General features: G+C 36.8%; 1 protein-coding gene across 30 annotated transcripts in view; it reads right to left on the bottom strand.

Moving 5' to 3' along the window:
• Positions 1 to 23,770, bottom strand: part of LOC134534020 (protein abrupt-like) — a 354,312-nt gene that overhangs the window by 175,859 nt on the left and 154,683 nt on the right. Inside the window, exon 6 of one of the 30 annotated variants that reach the window (XM_063371917.1) lies at positions 2,582 to 2,868. The exons of 24 other annotated variants lie outside the window; for them this stretch is intronic. In XM_063371917.1, coding sequence (XP_063227987.1) covers positions 2,597 to 2,868 — 272 coding nt within the window. In that variant the 3' untranslated portion in view covers positions 2,582 to 2,596. Of the gene's footprint in view, positions 1 to 2,581; positions 2,869 to 7,065; positions 7,657 to 11,515; positions 11,803 to 16,921; positions 19,594 to 19,918; positions 21,770 to 23,770 lie in introns of those variants that run through there. 5 more of the 30 variants (XM_063371923.1, XM_063371918.1, XM_063371911.1 and 2 more) reach the window with 5 other exon arrangements.

Here is a 23,770-nt window from a genome sequence, read left to right as displayed (position 1 = left end):
TGATGAGGTGCATTTAAACCCTACGACATACAGATTCACTCATTAATTTGTACAAGTTCAAGCAACTTCAGGATGTATGATGCACTTAAGTATTTTACTGACAAGTTCAGAATATAAAATGGTGGTAAATAAAAAAAACTTAAATTGAGAAAATATGTTGAATGATTTTTTACTTCCATCATTCGGTTTTCAAATAATTGAAATGACAGGTGTAAATAACATTAATTACCTACATTAATAGCAAAGTGAAAATGCTTGTATTTTCATATATTTGTTTTAATGGATAATAATGCCATTATATAAGGCTAGACATAAATTACAGACTGATACATGTTGAAAAATGGTGCTCTACATGTATGAACAATAAATGGATGTAGTTAGTAAAACAGTATCACCTTGTATTTGTAGAAACTAATGAGACTAATTAAAAAACTGAGTCTCCCAATACAATGCAAAGGATATTTAGAGAATGTTTCTGGCTAAGACATTGCAACAAAGTGCCTGATAACCAGATTATCAATACATAGGTGAACCAGTTATGCAATACAGTACTGAATCAACCGATAATGCAAAAAAAGAACAGGTCACCCAAGTAAACTCCAACCCCCCACTGCTGCAAGAGACTTTAAGACTGCCTCTCACAAGTCCTTGGTCTTTATATAAATGTACGTAGTAGCACAGAAACATGAAAATCTTGTATCTTGTTAATCATGAACCGTCAGAACTGTAACAAATTTAACTTTACTGCAAACAAGATTGCCTTTTACCTATCTAATTTCAAGCATGTATACTTGTTGCATCACAAAATTTGTGCCTGGTACCATTAAGACTACCATGCAAAAAACAAGATAAGTTTTATATTGAAAGGTTATGCACAGATAAGCGAAATTCAAGAGACACCATAAAGATTATGAAGTGTTTCAAAATGGTCAGATCACAATTTTCTGAAATCTGAATCTTGAATTCAAATCACTATGTATGCCTCAAATCAAAATCTTGATATCAAGGGTAAAAAGGATTAAAAAGAAAAAAAAAAGTATTTAATGTTAAAAACAAACACAATAGAGCTTTTTTTTTTAATTTCCTAGTTAACTTCCTGTAAGCCAACCAGTCTGAAAATATTTACACAATTGCATTCAAAATACACAGTTACACAACAAAACCCAAAGCATTCTAAATCATGTTACAGAAGTATTTCAGTAAGCTTAAAGTCAGAACAAAATAAAACCATTTATGAATTGCAACTAAACCCCTGTTGAAACATTTTAAAGGACATGGAAAAATTATAGCAACAAGCAGGAAAATGTGAAACCACAACTACCTAACTGATCCATACAAATCAACTAGATGTAAAAGTTAGATCAAAGTGCATAATTATATTAAAAAAAACTTATTCCTACACTCTAAAATACATTATTGCTTTAACTAAGCTGAATTATCTTGTAAAGACATGTTAATCAAACCTTTATTCAATTTAGTGAAATAATTATGGTCAATATTTTGTGAACAAATATCACACAAAACATTTTTCAAATTTACTAACCTGTACATACATAGGTGCTTGGTACACTATCAGCAGATACCTGTAGCATTAATTATATGATACAAATTCAAATCATAACCATTTTTGCAGAAGTATTCACTTCACTATTTTAGTAATTAATAATTATAAATCTTAAAGTTTCTTTCTTTGCAAACTTTTATTGATTGCTACAAATTCAGAACAAATACAACTGAGCAGAGAGCAAAGCTTGTGATGTCTTCACTTTTAGAGATGAGATTGTCATTTATTAATGTTAGTTTATACTCACCAACCAGCACTGAATTATTTTTACACTATTTATAAAGGCAAAATACATGTGATGTCTTTATCCTAGTAAATAAAACAATGATTAATGATATTTTTTAGACTGATGAACTGAAATAAATTAAAAAATATTTATACCCAACATTGTTTATAGTTTTAAACGTGAGAACATGCATCGGTTCATGTTGGTGAAAAAATGGGCAGGATGTCGTAAAAGTACAATACTAACACTGTGAGGGAAAACAATAACTATCATAAAGGCTGCATTACAGTGAAGTATAAAATTGAGGTATTGCTTACATTGAACATTGTTATTATCTTTGAAAGATTTATGCAATGGGGGTGCATGACTTGATGTAAGTTTTTGGACATACGCCATTGCTAAGCACTTTTTTTCTGTAGAAGAAAACTAAGAAATAAAAATAAATAAATAAAAATACCCAAAAGACAAAAAACACAAATTAAGAATCAAGCAAAAATTGCTGTTGTCAACAGGATATATTTTTACTTTGTTTGCTGACCATATTCCTGTTAAGGAATATTTTGTGGTGTTTATAACCTGTTGACAACAGCAATTTTTGCTTAATTTGTGTTTTTTTGTCTTTTGGGTATTATTTTTTTTTTGTTTTCTTCTACAGAAAAAGTGCTTAGCAATGGCGTATGTCCAAAAACTTACATCAAGTCATTGAACATTGTATCGTAACATTTTAAAAATTTCGCTGTACAACAGATTTCATATGAATAAACAACAATCTGGAATGATGTGAGCGCGAGCGTGCCCGGAGGCGCTCACAGCAGAGTGTCGTAGGTGCCGAAGTGGCACTGCTTGGATGACAGCTTGAGGGAGATCTTCTCGCCGTGGTCCGGGTGATTGTGCGTCTGCACCGAGGTGGGATGAGCCCTGCCGGCGACGGTGGAGCAGCGCACCTTGCAGCCCGTCCTCAGGCTGTCCGTGCACCGCCAGAAGGACCGCGCCCCGCTGTTGTGGTCCCTCGAGAACAGGCAGCCCCCGAACACCAGCATGCAGTTCCGCCTGAAGTCGTCGATCAGGAACACCGCCTCTGCCGGCAGAACACAACCCCTGCTCGCGTCGATGCGTCTCCGCGTCGAGCTCACGTGAGGACGGAGCGGTAGTGGAATGCATCCGGGAGTATCCGGAGAAGCCCCTCCATTTTTAAATCATCATCTGCAAAAAACATCCTGGGGCCCTACGTGTGAAACACTCGGCTACCGGTCGTACGCAAGCTCAACTAGAACTGTGAACTCTCGTGTGAGACAACCCTCGACAGAGTTGCCATGCTGGAACAAAAATTTTCTGCATACGATTTCACCACTCGTGTTTGAGATGTTATATTGCTGTGGCTCACAGCATTATTTTACTAAGCTGGCCGAACATAAACAAAAATGTGACCTACAATAATTCCTAACTCCATACCTACAATGGAAGGATCACCGGAGACAGCTACAAATCCAACCCATGCTGCCCTGCAAGAGTACAAAATAAATACATCACTCAATCCAGATTTAATAACTGATATAATATTTTATTCTGATGATTCGTTTTAAAATTACGTAGAAATATACAAGCAATAAATATGGAATGGCATTTTGAAGGCATTTATTTCCATACCTGATCTAAGTATTATAACTTACAATGGCCACTACAAATATAACCAATTCCTCCCTAAAAGAGTGAAAAATGATTACATAAGTTATTCCACATTAAAATTACAACATAGCAATGCTGTTTTAGAGAGTATTAACGAATAATAATCAGTACTCCATTTTTCAGAATTTTATAAATTATTTTACTCAGAAGCAGACTCTTTAAAAAAAATTACGAAAAGTAGGCCCACAGGTTGGATTTCATTCAGCATAAGAGTGAAAGAACATTAATTTTTCTCTCTTATATGGTGAAATATAATTATGATACTAAAAATAACATGTTAGTTACAGAACAGAATTAGTTTATGCCACAAGAAAATAAATGCAATTAATAAGAAAAGTTTATGTTTGGAAATCACATGTCGTAAATCTCAGACTATATACATCTTTCCTAGCACAATTATAACTCAAGATAAACAGTTTAACGAATTTCTATCTTTAAATAACTCTGACACAGTATATTTAAGCTATTTCTATCTATTTATTTGAAAAAGCTCTTCTTCTTTTCTTTTTACCAAAAGTATACCTACAGGTTAGATTTTATCAGCACACGAGAGAAAGAGTATTATGAATGTAGATCTTGTATGAAGTGAAATTTAACAGCTATGGTATTAGAAACATGTTCATCACACAACAGACTAGTTTAGGCCATAAGGATGTAAATGCAATGAACGAGAAATGGCATTTCGTAGATCTCAGAATGTAGCTAATATTCCCAGCATAATTATTACTCAAAGTAATAATTTTAGAACTGTCATCTTTAAATGATTCTGACATAAATTTATGCAATTTCTATCTGTTTATTTGAAACAGCTCTCTTTATTCAGCAGCATTTTTCACAATTTCACATATGACATGGCCAAGCTGAAGGGTGCAGGCCAAAACTGAAATCCATTCGAGACAACACCACGTGGCTTCCAACTTGTGTGCGACTAAAAACTCAAACATGGGGCGCCCCTGGTTGATCAGAGCCTCAATAATTTGTTCTTCTGTCAGAGTAGTCCAAAGAAAATGATCACTTTTAGGCAGTGTAGACTGTGAACTGAAGTAATGCTGATTGGCAGTTTCGATAGCACTTTGAGAAGTTGGTGTAGCAGCATGTATTCCAAACCAGTTGACTTATCAAAATCAAACGGCTAGACCAAGTTGTCTTTTTTTTACCAGTACCTTATGTCAAATTTGCTGGTTATTACTATTTTCTTGGTTGATACAGTGACAAACTAGATAAAGTGCATAGCAAAATAATAAAAATTATAGGCATAAATATATAAATATAAATTTTAATATGTTAGTCACTCCCTCCTTGACTATTTGTCATCAAGAAGAGGAATATTTGATACAATATTTTTACAGAACTGCTATAAAGCCTAAACTGTAATTATCTTCTTGATGCCACTGGAATTAGAGCACCTTCATTCAACCGTCATCATCAACCCTTAATATGGATACTTAACTAAGACAAATTGTTTAGCACCATCACAAATTTCAACAAGTATGAAAGTTATTTTCCTTTATGAGTTCTTAAAATAAAATTAATAAGAAATTCTTATCCTTTATATAAATTACAAATTACTAAGGGTAAAAAAAAATTGTTAAGTTGTGTAATATATATTGTCATGATTTCATGTCCTTGTCATTGTTTCTGTAAATTTGTTATGCTTTTTAATTCCTCTTGTGTTTTGTTTGTGTTAATGCATTAGTGTTTTTGTATTGTGCCTACCATTTAAGCTACCAGCTATGTTGTTGAAACATTCTACCCTTTAAATGGTTGTTTCACAAATTAAATTTCCAAAATCTATAACTATTGAAATTTTTTTTACATAATTACATGTTACAAGTTCAATAGTAACAGTATAGGTATATAAAAAAAATTAACAAATAAACTTTTGAGGTTATCAGTATTGAAATTTTTAAATTACTTTATTTCCTCTCATATTTTTACTTTGAATCTTTTTCCTTGAATATTGAAACCTTTGAATGCTAAGTATTTGAGGATTTGATTGGCCCATCCCTAATAAATGATTGAACAAGGTGGTTCAACAGTTAAACATTGGTGCATTTAAGAGGACCTGCATTACAACCCCAGTCCAGGCATTCTGATTTTAGTTTTCTGTGTTTTCCTTACCATGGACCACAGCTAATTCCTTCCCCTGAATCGTTTGTCTTGTGTGGAGTATGTTCATCTCTAATGACCTCATTGTCAACAAGCTGGAAAGAAATGTACACCAATTTTAATCTTTCCTGAATTAACCCCTGATGAGTGATCTTGAATGTTGAGCGATCTTGAATCTGACATTGAGGTCATCAGACGATGTGGTTTGGATGTTGAGTGATCTTGAATGTGACAGTGAGGTCATTAGAGACGACGTGGGTTGATGATGCAAGATGGAGCAATGCCGGAATGAAATGATTGGAGGGGGAGGGGGTAAGAAGATGAACCCCAACAGTTCTGTTTGGACGTGTGTGTAAATATTGTAATTTTAAGACATGTATGTATTTTATGTATATAGGATGACTGTATGTAAATTTGAATTTCCCATGCTACTCGCTACGGTAGCGCCACTTGCATCTGCCACAGTTAAGTAGTTCTGTCAAGAATGGTGTGTACAATTCACAGTCGAAGCAAAGCTCACTACACTGTACACCCCACCTCCCACCAGCGAGAAATCCTGGTTTGACGCCATCGGGAATCAAACCCGGATCCCCTGGGTGGGAGGTGAATGACCACCAGACCACTTTCCCATCACAGTTCTTTCCTCTTCCTCTCCACATCAGCATAACACCTGAGTATTCACAGCCACAAAGGACACTTCCACATTAACTTTTTATACGTGTGTCTCCAGAAAGATATATTAACAATATATTAAAACCAAATTCGTATGTAGAGCATTTTCTTTTTCTTATGTGAGAATGTACGTGAGTACACACATGTAATTATGAATTCATTCTGTTTGCATAATCAGGTATGTTTATATGACAATTTCCAAAGTTTCTACAAAGAACTTTCCTTGCTGTTGCCACAACACAAATAACAAACTAGTTTAAGAGAATAAAAGCATTAGGAAACTGTTTTGTCTCATTATTTTTTTCATGCACATCTTAAATGCTTGGATGAGTCTCCAAAATATGTCTTCCACAGAATAGTAGACTTGAGTCTTCTCAAGTGGCCAAAATATGTCTGTCCTCTTAGACTTGAGTGCACAGCATTGAAATAATTTCACCACTTTCAAGGTGTGAATTATTACTTTTTTCAGTTATATGTGTAAATATTACTAGAAACTGTCAACCTTGATACCTGTATGTGAATCGAAAATTTTTCTTGACAGCTATTCTCTACGATTCAGGCACAATAAATTGTGTGTGTGTATGTGTGTGTGTGTGTGTGTATATTAAACCATATAACAGCACAACACATTGCACACCAGCATAAAAAAAAATTATGTTAAAACTGGCAGATCATGATCAAATATCAAAGCAGTCCAAACTATTCAATTTAAAAACTCTGTTTTTCAATTTTATTCCCCCCACAGCTATAAACAGTTTTGACTGCCTTGATAAGTCACAAAGATTAGTTAAAAGTAAAACAAATACACTTGGCAATTTTGGTTTTTTATTACATACACAGCAAACCTTACGATCTTATTGAAAATAACGTCAATATTTAATTAATTTATCAAATCTCTACCACTCATAATTTTTTTTAAAAAAAAATAATTCTCTCATGTTAGTTCAGCATGCACATTAAAAAAAAAATAATAACCACACAGTTGTGTTTAAATTAGTTCTACATCATTACACAATTTCAAAATTAAAAAATGGATAACTTTTTCCAGCTAAACACTAAGTTAAAAGTAAACTAAATACATTTGATGCTACGTTCTATTATAATATGTTATTAATAAACGTGTTAAAACAGCATGCACGGACTCATTGCTGGTGGGCGCTGCCGCCAGAGCTGGAGAGCAGGCGCAGCTTGTCCCGGTGGGAGGGGTGGTTGTGGCGGCCGGAGAGCTCTCGCAGGCTGCAGCGGACGGTGACGACGCGCACCTCGCACCTGGTCCTGCAGTAGTCGACGCACCGCCACTGGGTGCGGCCGTCCCGCCCGCTCCGGTGCTTGTGGAAGATGAACTCCCCGTGCACCAGCTGCAGGTTGCCGCGCGCGTTGGCCACGAACTCCAGGGGCCCTGTGCCGGGTCAGAAACAAACAAAACTGGTTCAGCCCACCGAGCGCAGGGCCGGTGCAAGGTAAATTGGCGCCCCAGGCGAAAAACCTTAATGCCCCCTCCCCCTCCCCCCCCCCCCCCCCCACCAGCCGGACACCCCAAAAAAAAAAGAAATTTCCTTGCCTCAAAATACATCACGTAAGCCTTAAGATTTTGTCGACAATCAAATGTAAGCAGGCTTGTGTTTTTTTTTTTTTTTTACTTTTTTTACTTATTACAAATCATAAACAGGTCACCGTGGACTTTAAATGATTACTTGTATCAATATAAACATTCCAAACTGTTACAAAAATCCATTTTCATCCAGTTTCAATAATCGTTAAACATATTATATGAGCTGTTATGTGTCGTGCTGCGCCGCCCCCCAGCTACTTGGCGCCCTGGGCGGTTGCCTAGATCGCCTGTATGGACGCACCGGCCCTGACTGAGCGGTCACTCTGCAAGGCAGCTCACAGACGAAAGAACGGTGTTACATGAAAATGGGTCGACCCCACAAACATTCAGTAGGAGTCAATTGAGCTCAAAGTTGAACTTACAACGGCCGGTATTGTGGCCAGTGGGTTGGATGTTTGGCTGCTAGACGGCACGGTGTCATGCAATGTCAGTTGAATACTTTTTTGTTTAACAAAAAGTGTCAGTTTACCTACACAGCTGACTCGTTAATTATTATTATTATTATTATTATTATTATTTTTTTTTTTTTACATTTGTTGGCCAACTAATTTTTACATAACACCATCCAAATACCTCAGTATCTCCAGAGCTAAAGTTTAAGTTGTGGATTGACAAAAACAAGCCATCTTGGCTTTTGGGTTGTTTCTAACCAATGTGCTGCAGAAAAAACATTGGTTAACTCCAATCCTGTGACACATATTCAAAGCCATGTCAATGATCCAGGATACCTAAGATCAACTCTACACTATAAGAAAGCAAGGACATTTTCCTCTCTAGACCATAGTCATGTGATTCCCTACAATCAGTAGGATTGGTTCCACAAAGACATCTTCTTATTATGTATTTGTTTGCCAGTTATGCACTTCCTAGTAAAAAATTTACAACTTTTAAATCATAATTTCATGAAGAAATATTCCATGTTGACAATTACACTTCAACTAACAAAGACCTCACTGCATACAGCCCAAACCAGAGGCAGTCATTTGGAAGGGGCATTGGAAGCAATTCCCCCCCCCCCCCCCCCCACAAACCAACATTGTTAAAAATAACTGAAAATCTATGTAGTAATTAATTCTTTGTGATGCCAGAAATTCATTAAATGGAGCCATTACATTTAAAATTACTGACTCCCCAATTGATTGGAAGGTATTCCATACCTGACCCTCAAAACTCTTCCGGTTATCCGCTTCCCCCCTCCACCCAAAACGGCTCTTCCAAAATTCAAAGCTGCGACCGCCCATGACCTAACTTTATTTTAATCCTCATCACCCCTGAAATCAACAGAATGAAACTTCTAGTGACACTGTGACGTATGTACAACTCTAACAACACTGAGTAATGAATCGTCACTGACAATGAGTAGCAAGTCAGGGATTTAATGTGGTTGGGGAGACAAAGGCTGTTGTTCCTTCCTCCCTCAGCAGCACATAACCCCATTTAATAACATATTGAGTTAACTGTAAACACTGAAGAAGGGTACAGGATTGGTCTACCGACAGCATTAACTTGATATCAGTGGATCACAGAGTTACTCCGGGCTTGGCTAAAGGAGAAGTAAACAATGTTGAGCACTTTATTGTACCACATATACAACACCTAACCTCCAAAGAATTGTATTTAATTTAACTGCACTTGACATGATAAATTTTAAATATATCTGTACACTAAACTAATGAATTTTAATTTTAATTAGATTTTTTGCTACAAAAATATTTCCTCGCAAAGGTAGTAAATTTAATCTTTTATTGTGTATTGTATTTTTTTGTTGTAGGCTGTATGTATTAATTAGCAGTTTTATGTTACATTTTTGATTTTGTCTTATTTCCAGAAAATCTTACTTCTAACACTATTGTTTATTCATTATGAAAAAGCTGTTAAAATACACAGCTAATAATATTAAATCACTGTGCCATTAAGTTTTTTTTTAATTTCAGTGTTTTTTGATCAGTTGGAGATTTTTTCACATCCTAACTTCTTTATGTCTGTACTAATATTATTTCACAGATACAGTAGACTCTAGGCCTGTGCAAATACTGGTTTTTTGATGTGACGCGAATATTGAATCAGATGTTAAAAATATTCACAAAGTTGAATCGAATCTCAAATTTTTTCTCAGCAAAGCTGCTTACAAAATACCTGAAAAAATGAAGTAAATAAAACAAACATAACTGTTAAAGTAAGGTATCTAAACTAATAATATCTACAGTTTAATAAAACCAACACGTAAAAAATATTTTAAAAAGTTATATAACTTAAAAAATAAATATTTAAAATGCAAATAGTGCGATATTTTTTCATATGGAACCATTTATACATTGCTGGAAAGAAGTATTTAGATCATGGTACAATAACATTTTTCTACACACTTATTAAAACTGCAAGTACAAAAATATCTCTTTTCCTACAAGTAAAATTAGTGTGAATACCATTGTATTGTCAAAAAATATATATTTTCCAAAAAGTATATAAAGTCTTAAAAACAATGAGCAAGACTAGTAGCTTATTCACAATAGAGTTACATAATACACAAATCTGTCTCTTTCGTTAAAACAACACACATGTGTTCTTGTTTTCTTACAAAGATACTTATTTTAATGTGTCAATTTAGCTAATACACTCAAAATAGAAACCGCCATCTCTGCCCAAGTTTTATGTTTAAAGGTACCCAAACAAAACCTTATGAAGTAGGTATGTAATTAATTTTACTTTTGATAAATGTTAGAAACATCAAACATAATATGGTAATGACAAAAGTTTTATATTTCAGGCAGTAAGAATGCTTAAACACTTAAATTTTTGTTCATTTGTTTGCTAAAATAAAATCAATCTACACCACCATTAATATTGGTTGTGGAGTGAAGAGAAGACAAAGTTTGTGGTGCCTCAACTGCCATGCATAAATGTAAGGCTACCAGTGCTTTTAAAGCTTTGCACGATGTTCAAAGATTTGCATCACATTCAAAGCTTCAGAAGAAATGAAAAGAAATTTTCTTGCTAAGTCAAATCGAATATCTAAAATATATCAGATTCAACTTAGTCACAGGCCTAAAAGTGTCTTGATTAACCAAGTTTCAATTAACTGAGGTTCTGTATTTTGCAAACTGAAATGAAGCACCATCATCAGCAAAGGCTGTTGAACCGTCTGCTTGAAAACCTAGAAAAAATTATCAAAATGTCGAAAGCCAAAAGCTTTTAGCCTAAAGATTTATTTATTTACTTATTTATTTATTCAGTGTTTGATCTGTAGATCCCATATGGAGGTAAGGACTCCGGGATATAGAACAAGTCAATTAATACAAATATATACATATATACAAACATACTGTACAATCACAAAAACTAAATATTACAGAGTACTTTTACATTTCAATAGTAAGAAAGAGAGAAGAAAAAAAACAACAAAAAAACATGGGTACATAAGAAATGGTATAAACTCATTTACTGGTTGGGCAAACGATGGAGTGACGTGAAGGAATCCATACCGAATAAAATCTGGAAAAACACCATCCCAAAAAAATGATACCACTGGTACCCAACTAAAAACCAAGATGATTTTATAATTCTATTCGTGTTATCCAAGATTTTGCCCTATACGAGGTTGCCCCAATCCACATTCGTTTGCTCAACCAAGACTCTGCTGGATCAGTCATCTCACTTGTTCTCAAAAGTTCAAACTGAACGCGGAGGGATTGGGGGCCACGCCCTTGAGCCGTATCTCGGCGTCGCGCTCGCCGTGGTTGTGGCGGGGCCCGCGCTGCAAGACGCGCTCGCCCGCGGTGACCACGCGGCCGTGGCAGCCCAGCTGGGAGCTGAGAGAGCACCTCCAGCGGGTCTCGGAGCCGCCCGCACAGTAGCGGGTGTCCAGGTTGTAGATCTGCCCGTCCAGGACGAGCTGCGGGCGGCCACGGGTGCTGGTCGCCCACCGCAGGCCGTCTGCGGCACATCCCGGGACCACGGTCAGGTGTACTGACTTGCCAAACAGTTCCTTACTGCCGTATCTTTAACTTAATTTTATAAGGGAGCAAACACTGGCCATACTGCTAAGATGAACCGAGGCACAGCTGAGACGGTGGCCGAAGCTCCCCTTCTCTCACCGCCCACGTGCCACGACGGCGGGAATGTACAAGTCCGTGTTCCGGCCAGAGCAGTCGCGTTTAGTTCACCAGAGAGACTATGTAACCAGGGACAGGATGGGTGGAGCCATGAGCTAAGGGTGAGCACGCGGAGGTTCTGGGTTTCAAGTCTCGATAGCATTAGAAGCCTGCAGCAACACGTCCCTTGTAACTTTGGGTGTGTGCAAAAAGATAACAGACTTAAGGTAATAAATCAGGAGTCTCTTACATGGGAGTTCAGGTGTAATCATTATTTTTGCTTGCCTTTCCAGCCTTCTAAAATGTTTCAGAAACACTCAGATGAATTTCATCCGTCACTAACTTGAAATCACGCAGAAAAGTCAACGTAAATAGAGGCTTTAGTTGGTTTTCAAACCAATATTTTTTTTTTTAACTTAATCCATCTTTTTTTTGTAGAAGAAATAACTTATTTTCAAGTTGAGTTAAAAATTAATTATATCCTCAAGTTTTATTTGAAAACGGAATTATTCCCAAACTCACTTCTCATTGCACTTTTTCTCTTTAAGTGACTATTTTACTGCCTTGGACTGTATTGCAATAAAGAATTGAGTAACTAATTTTTTTACTGTTTGTAATACTAAATGGTACAAAGTTAAGGAAAAAAAAAATGGAATTGTTCCTAGGACACGTGTAATTGTACACCACACAATAAGCTTCACATATATTACAAATGTTGAGAGCCAAACAGCAACTTTTGAGTGGACGAACCTGCCAAAGAAATATCAAAGAAATGTGAGACAGGGTAGCGTGAAAATGAGAAAAAAATCTGTGACAAATTAACTTACCCCACACACAATATGACAAGCAAGATGCATACGTGTTAGTTACAGAAAAACACTAACACTCATAGATTTAAAAAAAAACATGTATTAGATTTGATATAACCAAAATAGAGTTTTCTCTCTGATAATCAGCTAAGTATTTTAAATTTGTATTGCATGGTAGGACTCAATTTTTAAGAAAATTAAAATTCTCCCTAATTTAAATGATACAAGTAGAAAATATTTAAAATTTTTAAATTTAACTTTCATGCTGGCAAGCATTTTAAGGGCTTAAGTGAAATAAAACGAACTGAGCTTAACCAGTTGTCACCATCGAAGACATTAAATACGATGAAAGGTGAAGAGATGCTAGTGGAGAACTGGACTGGTGCACATTAATGCCCGCTACGTTCCCCACTCACGAAAAATCAGGGTTTGACCCCGCTGGGAAACAAACCTGAATTGTCTCAGTGGCCCAAAACTTGAGATACAAAATATCAAATTAAATGTTCCCAGTGTCGCACGACACTTACAATCACACTTAAGACTGTTTGTCTACGCTTTACAAAATTTACAAAAAAGAGGTTCCGGATGCTATTATTAGAACCATGATGTCCAACTTTCTGGTGGAGTGAATATATTGAAAAATAGCACAAATATCTAAGTTAGGATAAAAAAAAACACGAAAGCATGAATTCACTGAACCTGGGTTACAGTGTGATGCAGAACACACAGTCTCTGGTCACCAAACACACACATATGTTGCGTGGGTTGCTTGGAGGAATACCCTCTCGAGACTGGATTACTCACTTGTTTACTGGTACCCAATAACTGTCTGGTGAGACAACCTCTCCCCAAACATTTCTACTTCTCCCATGCAGCGCAGATAAGTGGTGAGCGCTGGGCGGTTCGGCCACATATTTTACTAAAGCAGATACACGAATGTTTTATTACCAAAACATAGTACTAAACTGTAAATACAAAGATTCAACAGTGGTTAAACCGTAGACAAAGATTGGCAGCAAGTGTGCAACATAGCACAACTTACAAACCACAAATGTTTCCATCTTCACAGGAAGCAGCAGGGCTGCGCACTTAGCAGGCAGCCAACTTAATACTATGGCAGGAACTAAACATTAACAAACTAGCACACACTTCCACACGTCTCTAAGCATTACCACCTGCCTTGAATTGTCCCACTGACGGGCAGAACTTCGCTACAGCATGCCTCAGAATCCTGCAGATTGTGTGATCTGTGGTCACTCTGTTCACAGGGTGGAGCTCCAAGGTGTGCTCCAGAGCTAGGAGCACACCTTCTTCCACGAGCACAAGTTGCTCATTCCACTTCTGCCGGCGATAGAAGGTACGTTAAGCAGTGACGAATGCCTGCTATCGGACGCGACTGTCTGGTTACAGGAAAGACACTCTCGAGAACGGGCAGGGCACGGTCAAAGCCAGACAGAGACCCGTGACGTGACGTGACGTGACGTGTTGGTGGGTAGCCTGACTCTTCTGCACTGTGAGCTCTCTCGGCATGGTGAGGAGGTCCCTTCTCTGCCTCAAAGAGCGATGAAACTGCTGGGTAAGCAAAAAGGGTGAGGGGTGAGCAATGGGTTGGCAGGGGGATGACGACAAAAGTTGGTGCCAATCGCTTCCAAGAAGCCAAGGCGACAGGTGACACATGACTGGCAGTTGGTTGGGAGGGCATGGATGTCCTCGGTGGCAATCGGTGTGGTTGCCCTTGACAATGTACAATGCCGGCACGATCGCTCTGCCAAAAGGCGACTCACGGTCGTGTTCATCATACAGACACAGAAGTGCTTTGCAGACCATTCCACTCATAACCCTTGAGCACGCTCAAATGTCGTGAATGGAAAGACTGGCAGTTTAGCAATAATCGATGTGTGCGGAATGCAGCACGTACCTAAATAATGATGGGCTCTATAGAGGTAGAAGAAATAGCTGATAAATGGAGTGCAATCACTCAATATTTTAAAGAAAATAAAAACAAATCTGCAAGGTATTCTAATCAAAAGCTTTATTTAAGACAATGAAAATCATATTCACATTTATTCCAACACCACTATTAAGTACAAAGGCGAAATCCACTTGTGTATTATATGAATACAATTTTACATTTAAAAAAAAATCATAAAATAATACTGCTCAGGTAATGTTGCTTTATAAATAAATATCATTACTTTATATTTTCACATACACCTTGTATATACATATATTTTTACATACTTTTTAAACAAATATAATAACTATGTATTTTTACATACTCGTGTATAAAAAGTAATTGGGCAACTGGGTTGTCCTATTTCTTTCTATTTTAACACACATGCTAAAAAAAAAACCAAATTTTTTCTAAGCATTAGCCTAGAATACAAAATATCCCTTGCCACCAAATAAATATATTCAGTTTCTAAAATGAAATGCTTGCTGAATATTCAGGTTTCGAGAAAAAGCAGTGGCTGTGAAAGCAGAGGAGGGAGGTGTACACCGCGTGCTACACACCTCTGAGCCAAGAGCTACGATAGAACACACTTTGTCACTGTGTTATTCTCTTCAAGGCATAGAGTTACTTAATCGAGTTGGCCGTGCCCTGTCTCTGCCAGGCGAGCCACCTCCCTGGGAGACTCGGCGCCAGCTGCCGGGGGCTGCCAGGTTGCTGATGAGCAAGCGCGAGAGGTGCGGGTAGTCAGGGCTGCTGGGAGTCATGCAGCTCGAGGACGGCCGGGCGGTGGTGGTGGGGCCCGCCCAGCCGGCGCACAGATCCCTCGCCGGTGTAGCAGCGGTTTGTGGAGGTCAGCCGGCGGTACTGGGAGCACCTCCAGAACAACCCGCGGCCGTTGCTGTACTCCTCGTGGTACAAACTGCAGCATCAGCGCGCCCTTCTTGCCCTTCACGAACACCAGGGAGTCTGCGCACAACACAGCCGTGCACGGGTTAGCGTCGGCGCTCCCGGGGATACTGAGCACCGTGGGCACGTCGAAACGACGGGTCGACAAACTAAAGCTGAGGGACACCGTCATCATGCGTTAAGCTTCTTAGACACTTCCAAACACACAACTACAACTGTTTTAGTTCTAAGTCCTGAAATCCTGTTACCTATCTAGGTATTAGAGATGAGTTACTCACTGCTTTATACATCAGGTCATCACGTGATATAGCTTGTTTTCATGGAGTAAATTACATTTCACAGCACCTAACAAGGTAAACAGTTTTTGAATACATAGTAAATATGCCTGTGTAAGTATTAAAAATTTAAAATATCAAAACAAATAATTTAGTATTTGTATTCGATTCAATTTGAAATATTTACACAACGAAATAATAAATATTTGACTATATTCTAAGTGTAGTAACACTGTTGCATATCATGTCATGTAACCACTTATTAAGGTTAAAAGTCATTTATGTACCTTTTTAATAGAATATGTATATAGTTAAAATATATAAATGGGCCTGACATAGCTACCCAGATTTTAATTTAACATATCTGCACACTGAAAAGGTCAATGGTTTAAGTTAGGACTGCACAATAGTCTGTAAGTTGGAAATTTATGAAGTTGAAAATTAGTGACCTCCACAAAAGAAATTCTAGATATTTTAAACCATACTGTTTTTATTATCTTTAACCATTAATGTGAAATATTTATTGCCACTGCAAAAACCCATGTAAAAATATTTTTTTCATTATTTAAAACTTCCATAAAAAAAGTTGAAAAAAATTTTTCTACAAAATTAATATTTAAATTCAATATTTGTATTCAAGAATAATTTTATATTTGTATTCAAATTCAATATTAACTCTAAAACTCATATTCACACAGGCATAGTAATGAAGCTAAATAAGGGTAGTTTCAAAGTGCGTGTTATTGTAGAATGGAATGCATGTTTATGTTTATACTACCTTGGAACAGTAATTGATTTTTTACCACAATTACACCAATTTTTATAAACATAAAATATGGGATACTAAATACAGTTTATAATTTAATATTTTATTTATAATTTGGATAAGAAAACAGGTTATACGAACTATACATATTGAAAAAAGCAAGAGTGAACTCATGTCTGTAGTTATCAATAGATATTATTTTATTTAAAAGAACACAGTGTCGATTTTTTGAAATAATAAAAACGAATAACTTCAGATATCAAACAGCAGTTTATTATGTATACAAGCACAACGGACATCCAAAGCTTACTCTTGATACATGCTTAATTTGATTGATATAGATACAAATTCAGCTGGTTCAAGAAATTGGAGAAAATACAACACATGAAATCTACTACAAAAATAAATATACAAGTACAAAAATCAACAATATTTAACTGAAAGTAAAAGTATTTCATTTTAAGTAAACAAGTTAACTCATTAATGAAGGCCAAGTCAGTAATGGGCCTTGCAATATATACAAGTTATTTGAATTATTTTGAAATATTTCTTTATATGTAAGGCCAAAATTATAGCAGATTTTCTTTTTTCTAGAGAATAAATTTGGAATAAAGGATCTTTTATCATCATAGTTCAATGATGGCGAATAAATATATTTTTTTGTTGAAGTTATATACTTATTCATTCTACATGGATGTCAGTCTGTTTCAGTAATTCATTTGTAACCTTGCTAACAAGCGGAAAAACAATACAGACTGAACTAAATCAAAATCAATACTTAAACATTGAGCAAGAAAATAGCTATTGTTCCCATACTGCATTATTTTATGTGTCCCACAGTCCAAGAACCAGAAACTAAACCTAAATGTTTAAAATGCTAACAAGGGTGGTTCCAGTTGAATGCAATGAACTGCCATATATGCAAGGCTGAACCCAACACTCAAATCCCTGCCTCATGGCTGTTCAGCACGCCATCTATCACTAAAGAAAAGACGATTCACACATAGAAGTAAATGGCAAAGTGCTGGAGCCTTGCAGGGGGAAGGGGGGATGGAGAGAATATTAACTCCACCTCCCCCCCTCCATCAAATCCTGAAAAAACCATCACTATCACCAGAAAGAATTTGAAAGAAAAAAAAAATTTGCATATCCTCTTGGCCACGTGCATATTTCTGAATTTACAATACATTTTTAACTGTTTCCTGATCCCGATTACAGGATCTACTGGCAGTAACTACAAATGAGGTCCTGTGATTAAATTAATTAACCCTACCAAGCTTTTTCTCTGTCACGCAAAAAAAAACATAGTTTCTTAATGCACTGGACTCAAATTTGTAGGGTGGGGCATCAAATATTTACCTGAAAAATATTTCTCCAAAAAAAAAAAATCCCCCTTCCGCCACAAACAATATTTGTAAAGATATGTCACTACTGTTGACAGGCAATTTCTGTTTCATTTTGAACTGCCAATAAGCTCTATTGCAATGAAAAGTTGTTTCAAAATATTTCAGCAGGTCTAAGAAATGCTCCAAAGCTGTAAATTTATACAGCTAAAATGACAAAGCAACATTATGTTCAGCAAAGGATCTGGTTTGACTTATTCTCCCAGGTTAATAAATTCCCCATACTCAAAAATTTGCTCTATTTTGTTACTGAGGAAAGAAAAAAATATTTTTAAACTCTAAAATGCAATTGGAATATTAGGTAGGTAGTCGTGCAAAATACATCCCGGCTACCAAAATGTTCAATTGGCCACTACTTTGTTAGAAACACTCGCATCCTCATGAAACAGCCATAGGCTGATTTCCTACGTGCATGTAAGTCATAGATAGAAAAAGGTTGGATAAAACAAAGAATTTAATTTACAATCACATGAAACATGAAATGGTACAAAACACAGACCAAAATAAAATAAAATCAGAACAGTGAATAAAAAAAATGACATTTCACTACCCATAAAAATACCAACAATATAATTTTTTGTGTTAAATAACAAAAACATCAATGGAAAACCAATCATGTGATAAAACTCAGTGAAAATGCCAATCCCTTGAAATCTGTGAATAAAAAACTTTTATTGAAAATACATATATACAATACAAATTTAAAAAAGCTAAATAAAACTTGAACAAGTTTTACAACGGAAAAAAAAAAATAGTCAAGTTTTATTCCTTAAACAAATGACCACATTTACAAGTAATCCATATTTCTGCGGGGAGATGTTCTGGGTAGGGGCGTAGCCAGGACTTCATTTCGAGGAGGTATTTTTTTTTTGGCATTGTCTGCCAAAAAACTTAATGGTATTTTGATTAATTTTTTTTTGTTTAGTTAACATTCTAAAATTTATAAGTTTATAAATTTTATGTTATTGTGTAGGGGTGTTGTTTTACCAGAGGGGAGTTTCGCCATGAGAGAAGATGGAGGGGGAAGTGACCAGGCACACGGGACGTTCTTGGGTTGATCGAATTATAATGATGTGGAATCTTTTGTTTTTCTTTTATTTTTTTTTATTATTTCACACACGCGCAAATGAGAGTATTTGAAAATTAATTTCTCCCGCTAGTTTTGGAACCCTGCACAATGCGCTATATCTAGGGCAATCTAACAATGTGACACCGTGGCTCTCAGAAGTACTTCCCAGCCGGGGGGAGCGCGACGGACGGCTGCCCCATGATGTCGCGCAGGCTGCAGGTGAAGACGGTGTGGCCCGCGATCTTGGCGTCGTCGGCGGGGTGGTTGTGCGGCTGGCCCAGGAACGAGGCCCGGTCCCCGGCAGTGAAGCAGCGGCCCAGGCACTTGCACCTGCGGTACGAGGTGCAGCGCCAGTACATGCCCTGGTCGTTGGTGTAGTCCCGGTGGAACACGTAGCCGTCCAGCACCAGCAGCCACTTGTCGCCGCGCCCCTTGATGAACTGCAGGCCGCCTGGGCACACCCACAGAACGTCAGCACTCACTCCTCACAAACACACACTTTCCCTACCCCTTGCAGTCATTACACATACACAGTCATTTCTTCTCGACATCGCGACAGAGAGGTGGCTTCAACGACCATTCTCAAAAAAAAATTCATGTCGTCGACATGATTTGCATAGAAACAGAGTTTTTACTGGCATGCTCATCCCCATTAAATACACTAAGAATTCACATGGCAAATTGAACTACTGTCTAACATGCATATCATAGAACAATGTTTTGATAAAAAAAAAATACACATATTTATTTAAAAACTACAAAAAAAAACTCAGAAAGAAGTTGAAGCATGTATTTTAATTCTGTACAATCAGACTTACAACAAACAGCATACAATTTAGCCTCCTATTTACTAATTTTGAGTAAACTTACATAAACAAACAAAGGTTAGCTACGCAGGTATATGGTTGAACTTGTTTTACAAGTTTCAGAATAAAAACAAATTATGTTAACGTACTGCACTCACTAAATTAATTAAAGCTTTCATAGTAAAATTATTATTCATCGTAGGTTTGGCCATAATGGTCAATACTTATTAACATATTACTTGGTGATTAGTTTTCTAAATACTGAAGCACTGGCACCATTCATCTTGTTTGTTGCGTTACGTCCACGCAAAGAAAGCACAAGCCATTTAGACTGCAGGTAAACTCGCGACTGTCACTGCAACCGATGCAGCGGCAGGCTGTACACCTTCCTGCCGGAGACGCGCGCCGGGTCGGCGGGGTGGTTGTGGGGGAGGCCCAGCCACTCCACGCGCCCGCTCGGCGCGGTGAAGCATCGCTGCTTGCACTGGGCCTTCCAGTACCAGCAGCAGCGCCAGTGCACGCCCTGGGGCTCCGTCTGGTACTTGTAGAACACATGGCCGTCCAAGACCAGCAACCAGGTGTTGCGCTGGCCCCGCACAAACTCGAAGCTCGCTGGAACACAACAGGTTGGCACACCTGACCTCGTCCACGCTCGGGCAATCACAGACGAAACAGGGTGATGATACGATGGACGGGAGGAGGAAACGGGAGTACTCCGAGAAAACCCACAGGCCACGGCAACGTCCACCATGTTTCCCACTTGCCAAAATTCTGGGTAAGTGCCCGCTGCGAATCGAACCCGGATCAGCTTGGTGGGAGGCAAGTGGTCTGAGCAATCAACCACCGTGGCCCCATAAATAAGCACGAAGCTCACCACTAACGAACACCACCATAATAATAACAACTACAACGCTTTGTCCAGGGTGACAAATGTATTGAAGAAACAGAAGCTCTGCAAATTAGGTTATATTCTTTTGTTGGACTCATAAGTACTATTTTTTCCAGTCAATACTTTTTTTTGAAGGCATTGTGTACAACAAACTGTACATTTATCAAAAAATGAAACCACAAAAAATTTACATGTTTTGAAACAGCCAATATTACAGTGCTTCCAACGTAAAATTGTAAATTCAAGTCATACAAACTGAATATGAGATTATTATTTTTTTTTTGTAATTACTCTGAAGTAAATTTATCTGCAAAAGTTTTTTTTCGCAGTCTATCTGAATCTTGGCATTCCTAACATGAAAAGGAAAGGCAAAAATTTTTAAGAACTATCAATTTTCATTCTTGAAGTTCCATTGTTGACAGTATAAAAGTTTCAGCAAAAGATGAAAAAAAATGTGAAAGTGTATTTCATGCACAGAAATTGCACGAAAAATGCAAGGGAAAAATTTTACAAATTTTCTGTCTAACGCAGCTTACATGACAAATTTTGAACTGATAGTAATAATATTCAATGAATAACCATTTAGTTGTAAGTATTTTTAATGCATACATTATATTATTGAATATTTAAAAGTTACAAAATGAACCAAGTAAAGTCGTGGGGTCCATAGGTAAACAACGGGACTTGTTCTTCATCCGTGTGCCCGCACACGAGCACGGGGCCAGGCCCCGCTCAGAGCGGGTGGTTGTGGGGCTGGCCCCTGGCGTACACCTGGCCCTCGCTGGAGTAGCAGCGGCTCGGGCACTTGGTCTTCCAGTAGCTCACGCAGCGCCAGTACACGCCGTGGTCCGTCGAGTAGTCGCAGCCGTACACGTGCCCTTCGTGGATCAGCTGCGGCCTGCCCCGCTTGCTCACCGTCAGCTGGAGCGCCCCTGCAACAAGGAGCGGTCGTTTCTGCCGGTCACTCCGAGGGTTCAAGAGGGAGACACGCCCGACCCGCGACCGCCGTGCCTTTCGAACTCACGCTGGGCTCACCTCTCTCGCTGCTTCTGCCACCTTCCGGGCACACCCAACAGTGATCCTTTTTCAACCACACAAACACACACGTTGAAGTTAACATCAATCCCTCAACTCTACAAAATAAACAACACACGTTTACAGTAATGAGCTAATCCATTCATCAAATAGTTGAAAAATAGACAAATTAAACATCCACTTAACACTTAAAAAAAAATAGAAATTACTGTCGGTATAAGGAATTGTACTTACCTATATGCTTCGAGTAAAAAAAAAAAAATATTTGTTTTCATGTTACACCTAATAATCTCAAATGGATTACAAAAAAAAAAAAAAGTGATTTTATCACAATTGTTGTGGCATATAACCACCTGGCCATATGCGTGAAATGCTGAACACACACAACATTTCTGACGTGTCATTAAGTTTCTCTGGTTCCATAGTAAATAAATAACACTCCATAATTCCGTAACTGGGCATCTAAATCGGTAATAATTACCAAGTTTTTGAACTACCACTGTTAAAAATGTATAGCATTGATCTGTAACATTGTGTGTGTTAAATAGAGTACCACCTAACTGAAATTATATTGTCTAGTATTTATAAGCCATATTCACAGTTTACCAAAAATGCATAAATATAATCACAATCATGTGTAATAACAGGAATTGCACCAAAGTAAATACACCAGGTGTTTCATTAGTGTGATCTTAAAAAGCAATAGTAAATAAAATAAAATAACAAATTCCAAATTTGAGAGAAAAATTTTAATTGGAATATGAATTAACTATAAATTCACATTGATAATGAAATAATGGAGAGTAAATAAGCTTAAAAGCCATATTGCACTTGAAATACATACAAATACTTGCTTTATATATGTATGTACATGTTAACTGAAATTATTACTAAAGCTGTAAAAAAATAATTCAAAAACCTAGCATGCTTTTGCGGAGTAAATGATAAGACAACTTGGTAAAAATATTTACACAAATAAATCTTTTCCTTGATATACAAACAACATGTATGCAAATAGAATACAGTAATTTTGTTTGTTTTCAATTGGTCAATAACTAACTACTTAGGAGTTATGGTGACTAAATTTGCCACGCTTTTATGTTAAATATATGCCACCTCATGTTTTATTTTATCCAAAAATTTTACAAACAATGTCTCCACTGAATGTTCAACATCTTTAAGACCACATAAGTATGGAAATAATCAAAGAAACATTATAACATATTTTTAAATAATAATCATCACAAATTACACACACACACACATAAATATAAAATTCTTTTCAATAATTTATTGTTTTAAACAATAAATAGTCAGAAAATATTTAATCAAATCTTAAATTATTATATATACAAAATTACAAAAGCAATAAATAATTCATAATTATGTAAAAAAATAAACAAAATATTAAAAAATATTTTTATGGTATAGTATACACTAATAAAAAAAATTATTTATATGAGTTACCATTATTGTATAATTTAGTACAGGTAATACCAAAATTCAACACAGGTTTGAGCAAATAAGAAATATCACATCACCAAAAAAAAATTTAACGAATATGTGAGATAACCCAATTTCAATTTAAAAGTTACAGTTATTCATTTTGTGTGCAGTATCATGCCACATAAAAAACCTAATAAGGTACAATTTTAAAAATTGACTGGAAAAATTTTACTGACAGATATATAAAACCACATTATTATAATAACCTTACAAGAAAAATATTTACGAAACAATTTGGATGATCCAAGTGGTATAACATAATTTTAGGATGCAGAAAAATGTTGACAACTTTTCATTTCCTTGATAAGTATTGTTTTGCTGACACAGATAATTTTTCCAGAACAATATACTGAATTTTATGATATGGTTGATGCTAGAAATAAAACTTTTCA

Source organism: Bacillus rossius, chromosome 7 (assembly GCF_032445375.1).
Source record: "Bacillus rossius redtenbacheri isolate Brsri chromosome 7, Brsri_v3, whole genome shotgun sequence".
Classification (NCBI taxonomy): domain Eukaryota; kingdom Metazoa; phylum Arthropoda; class Insecta; order Phasmatodea; family Bacillidae; genus Bacillus; species Bacillus rossius.
This window is presented reverse-complemented; position numbering and strand designations above follow the sequence as displayed.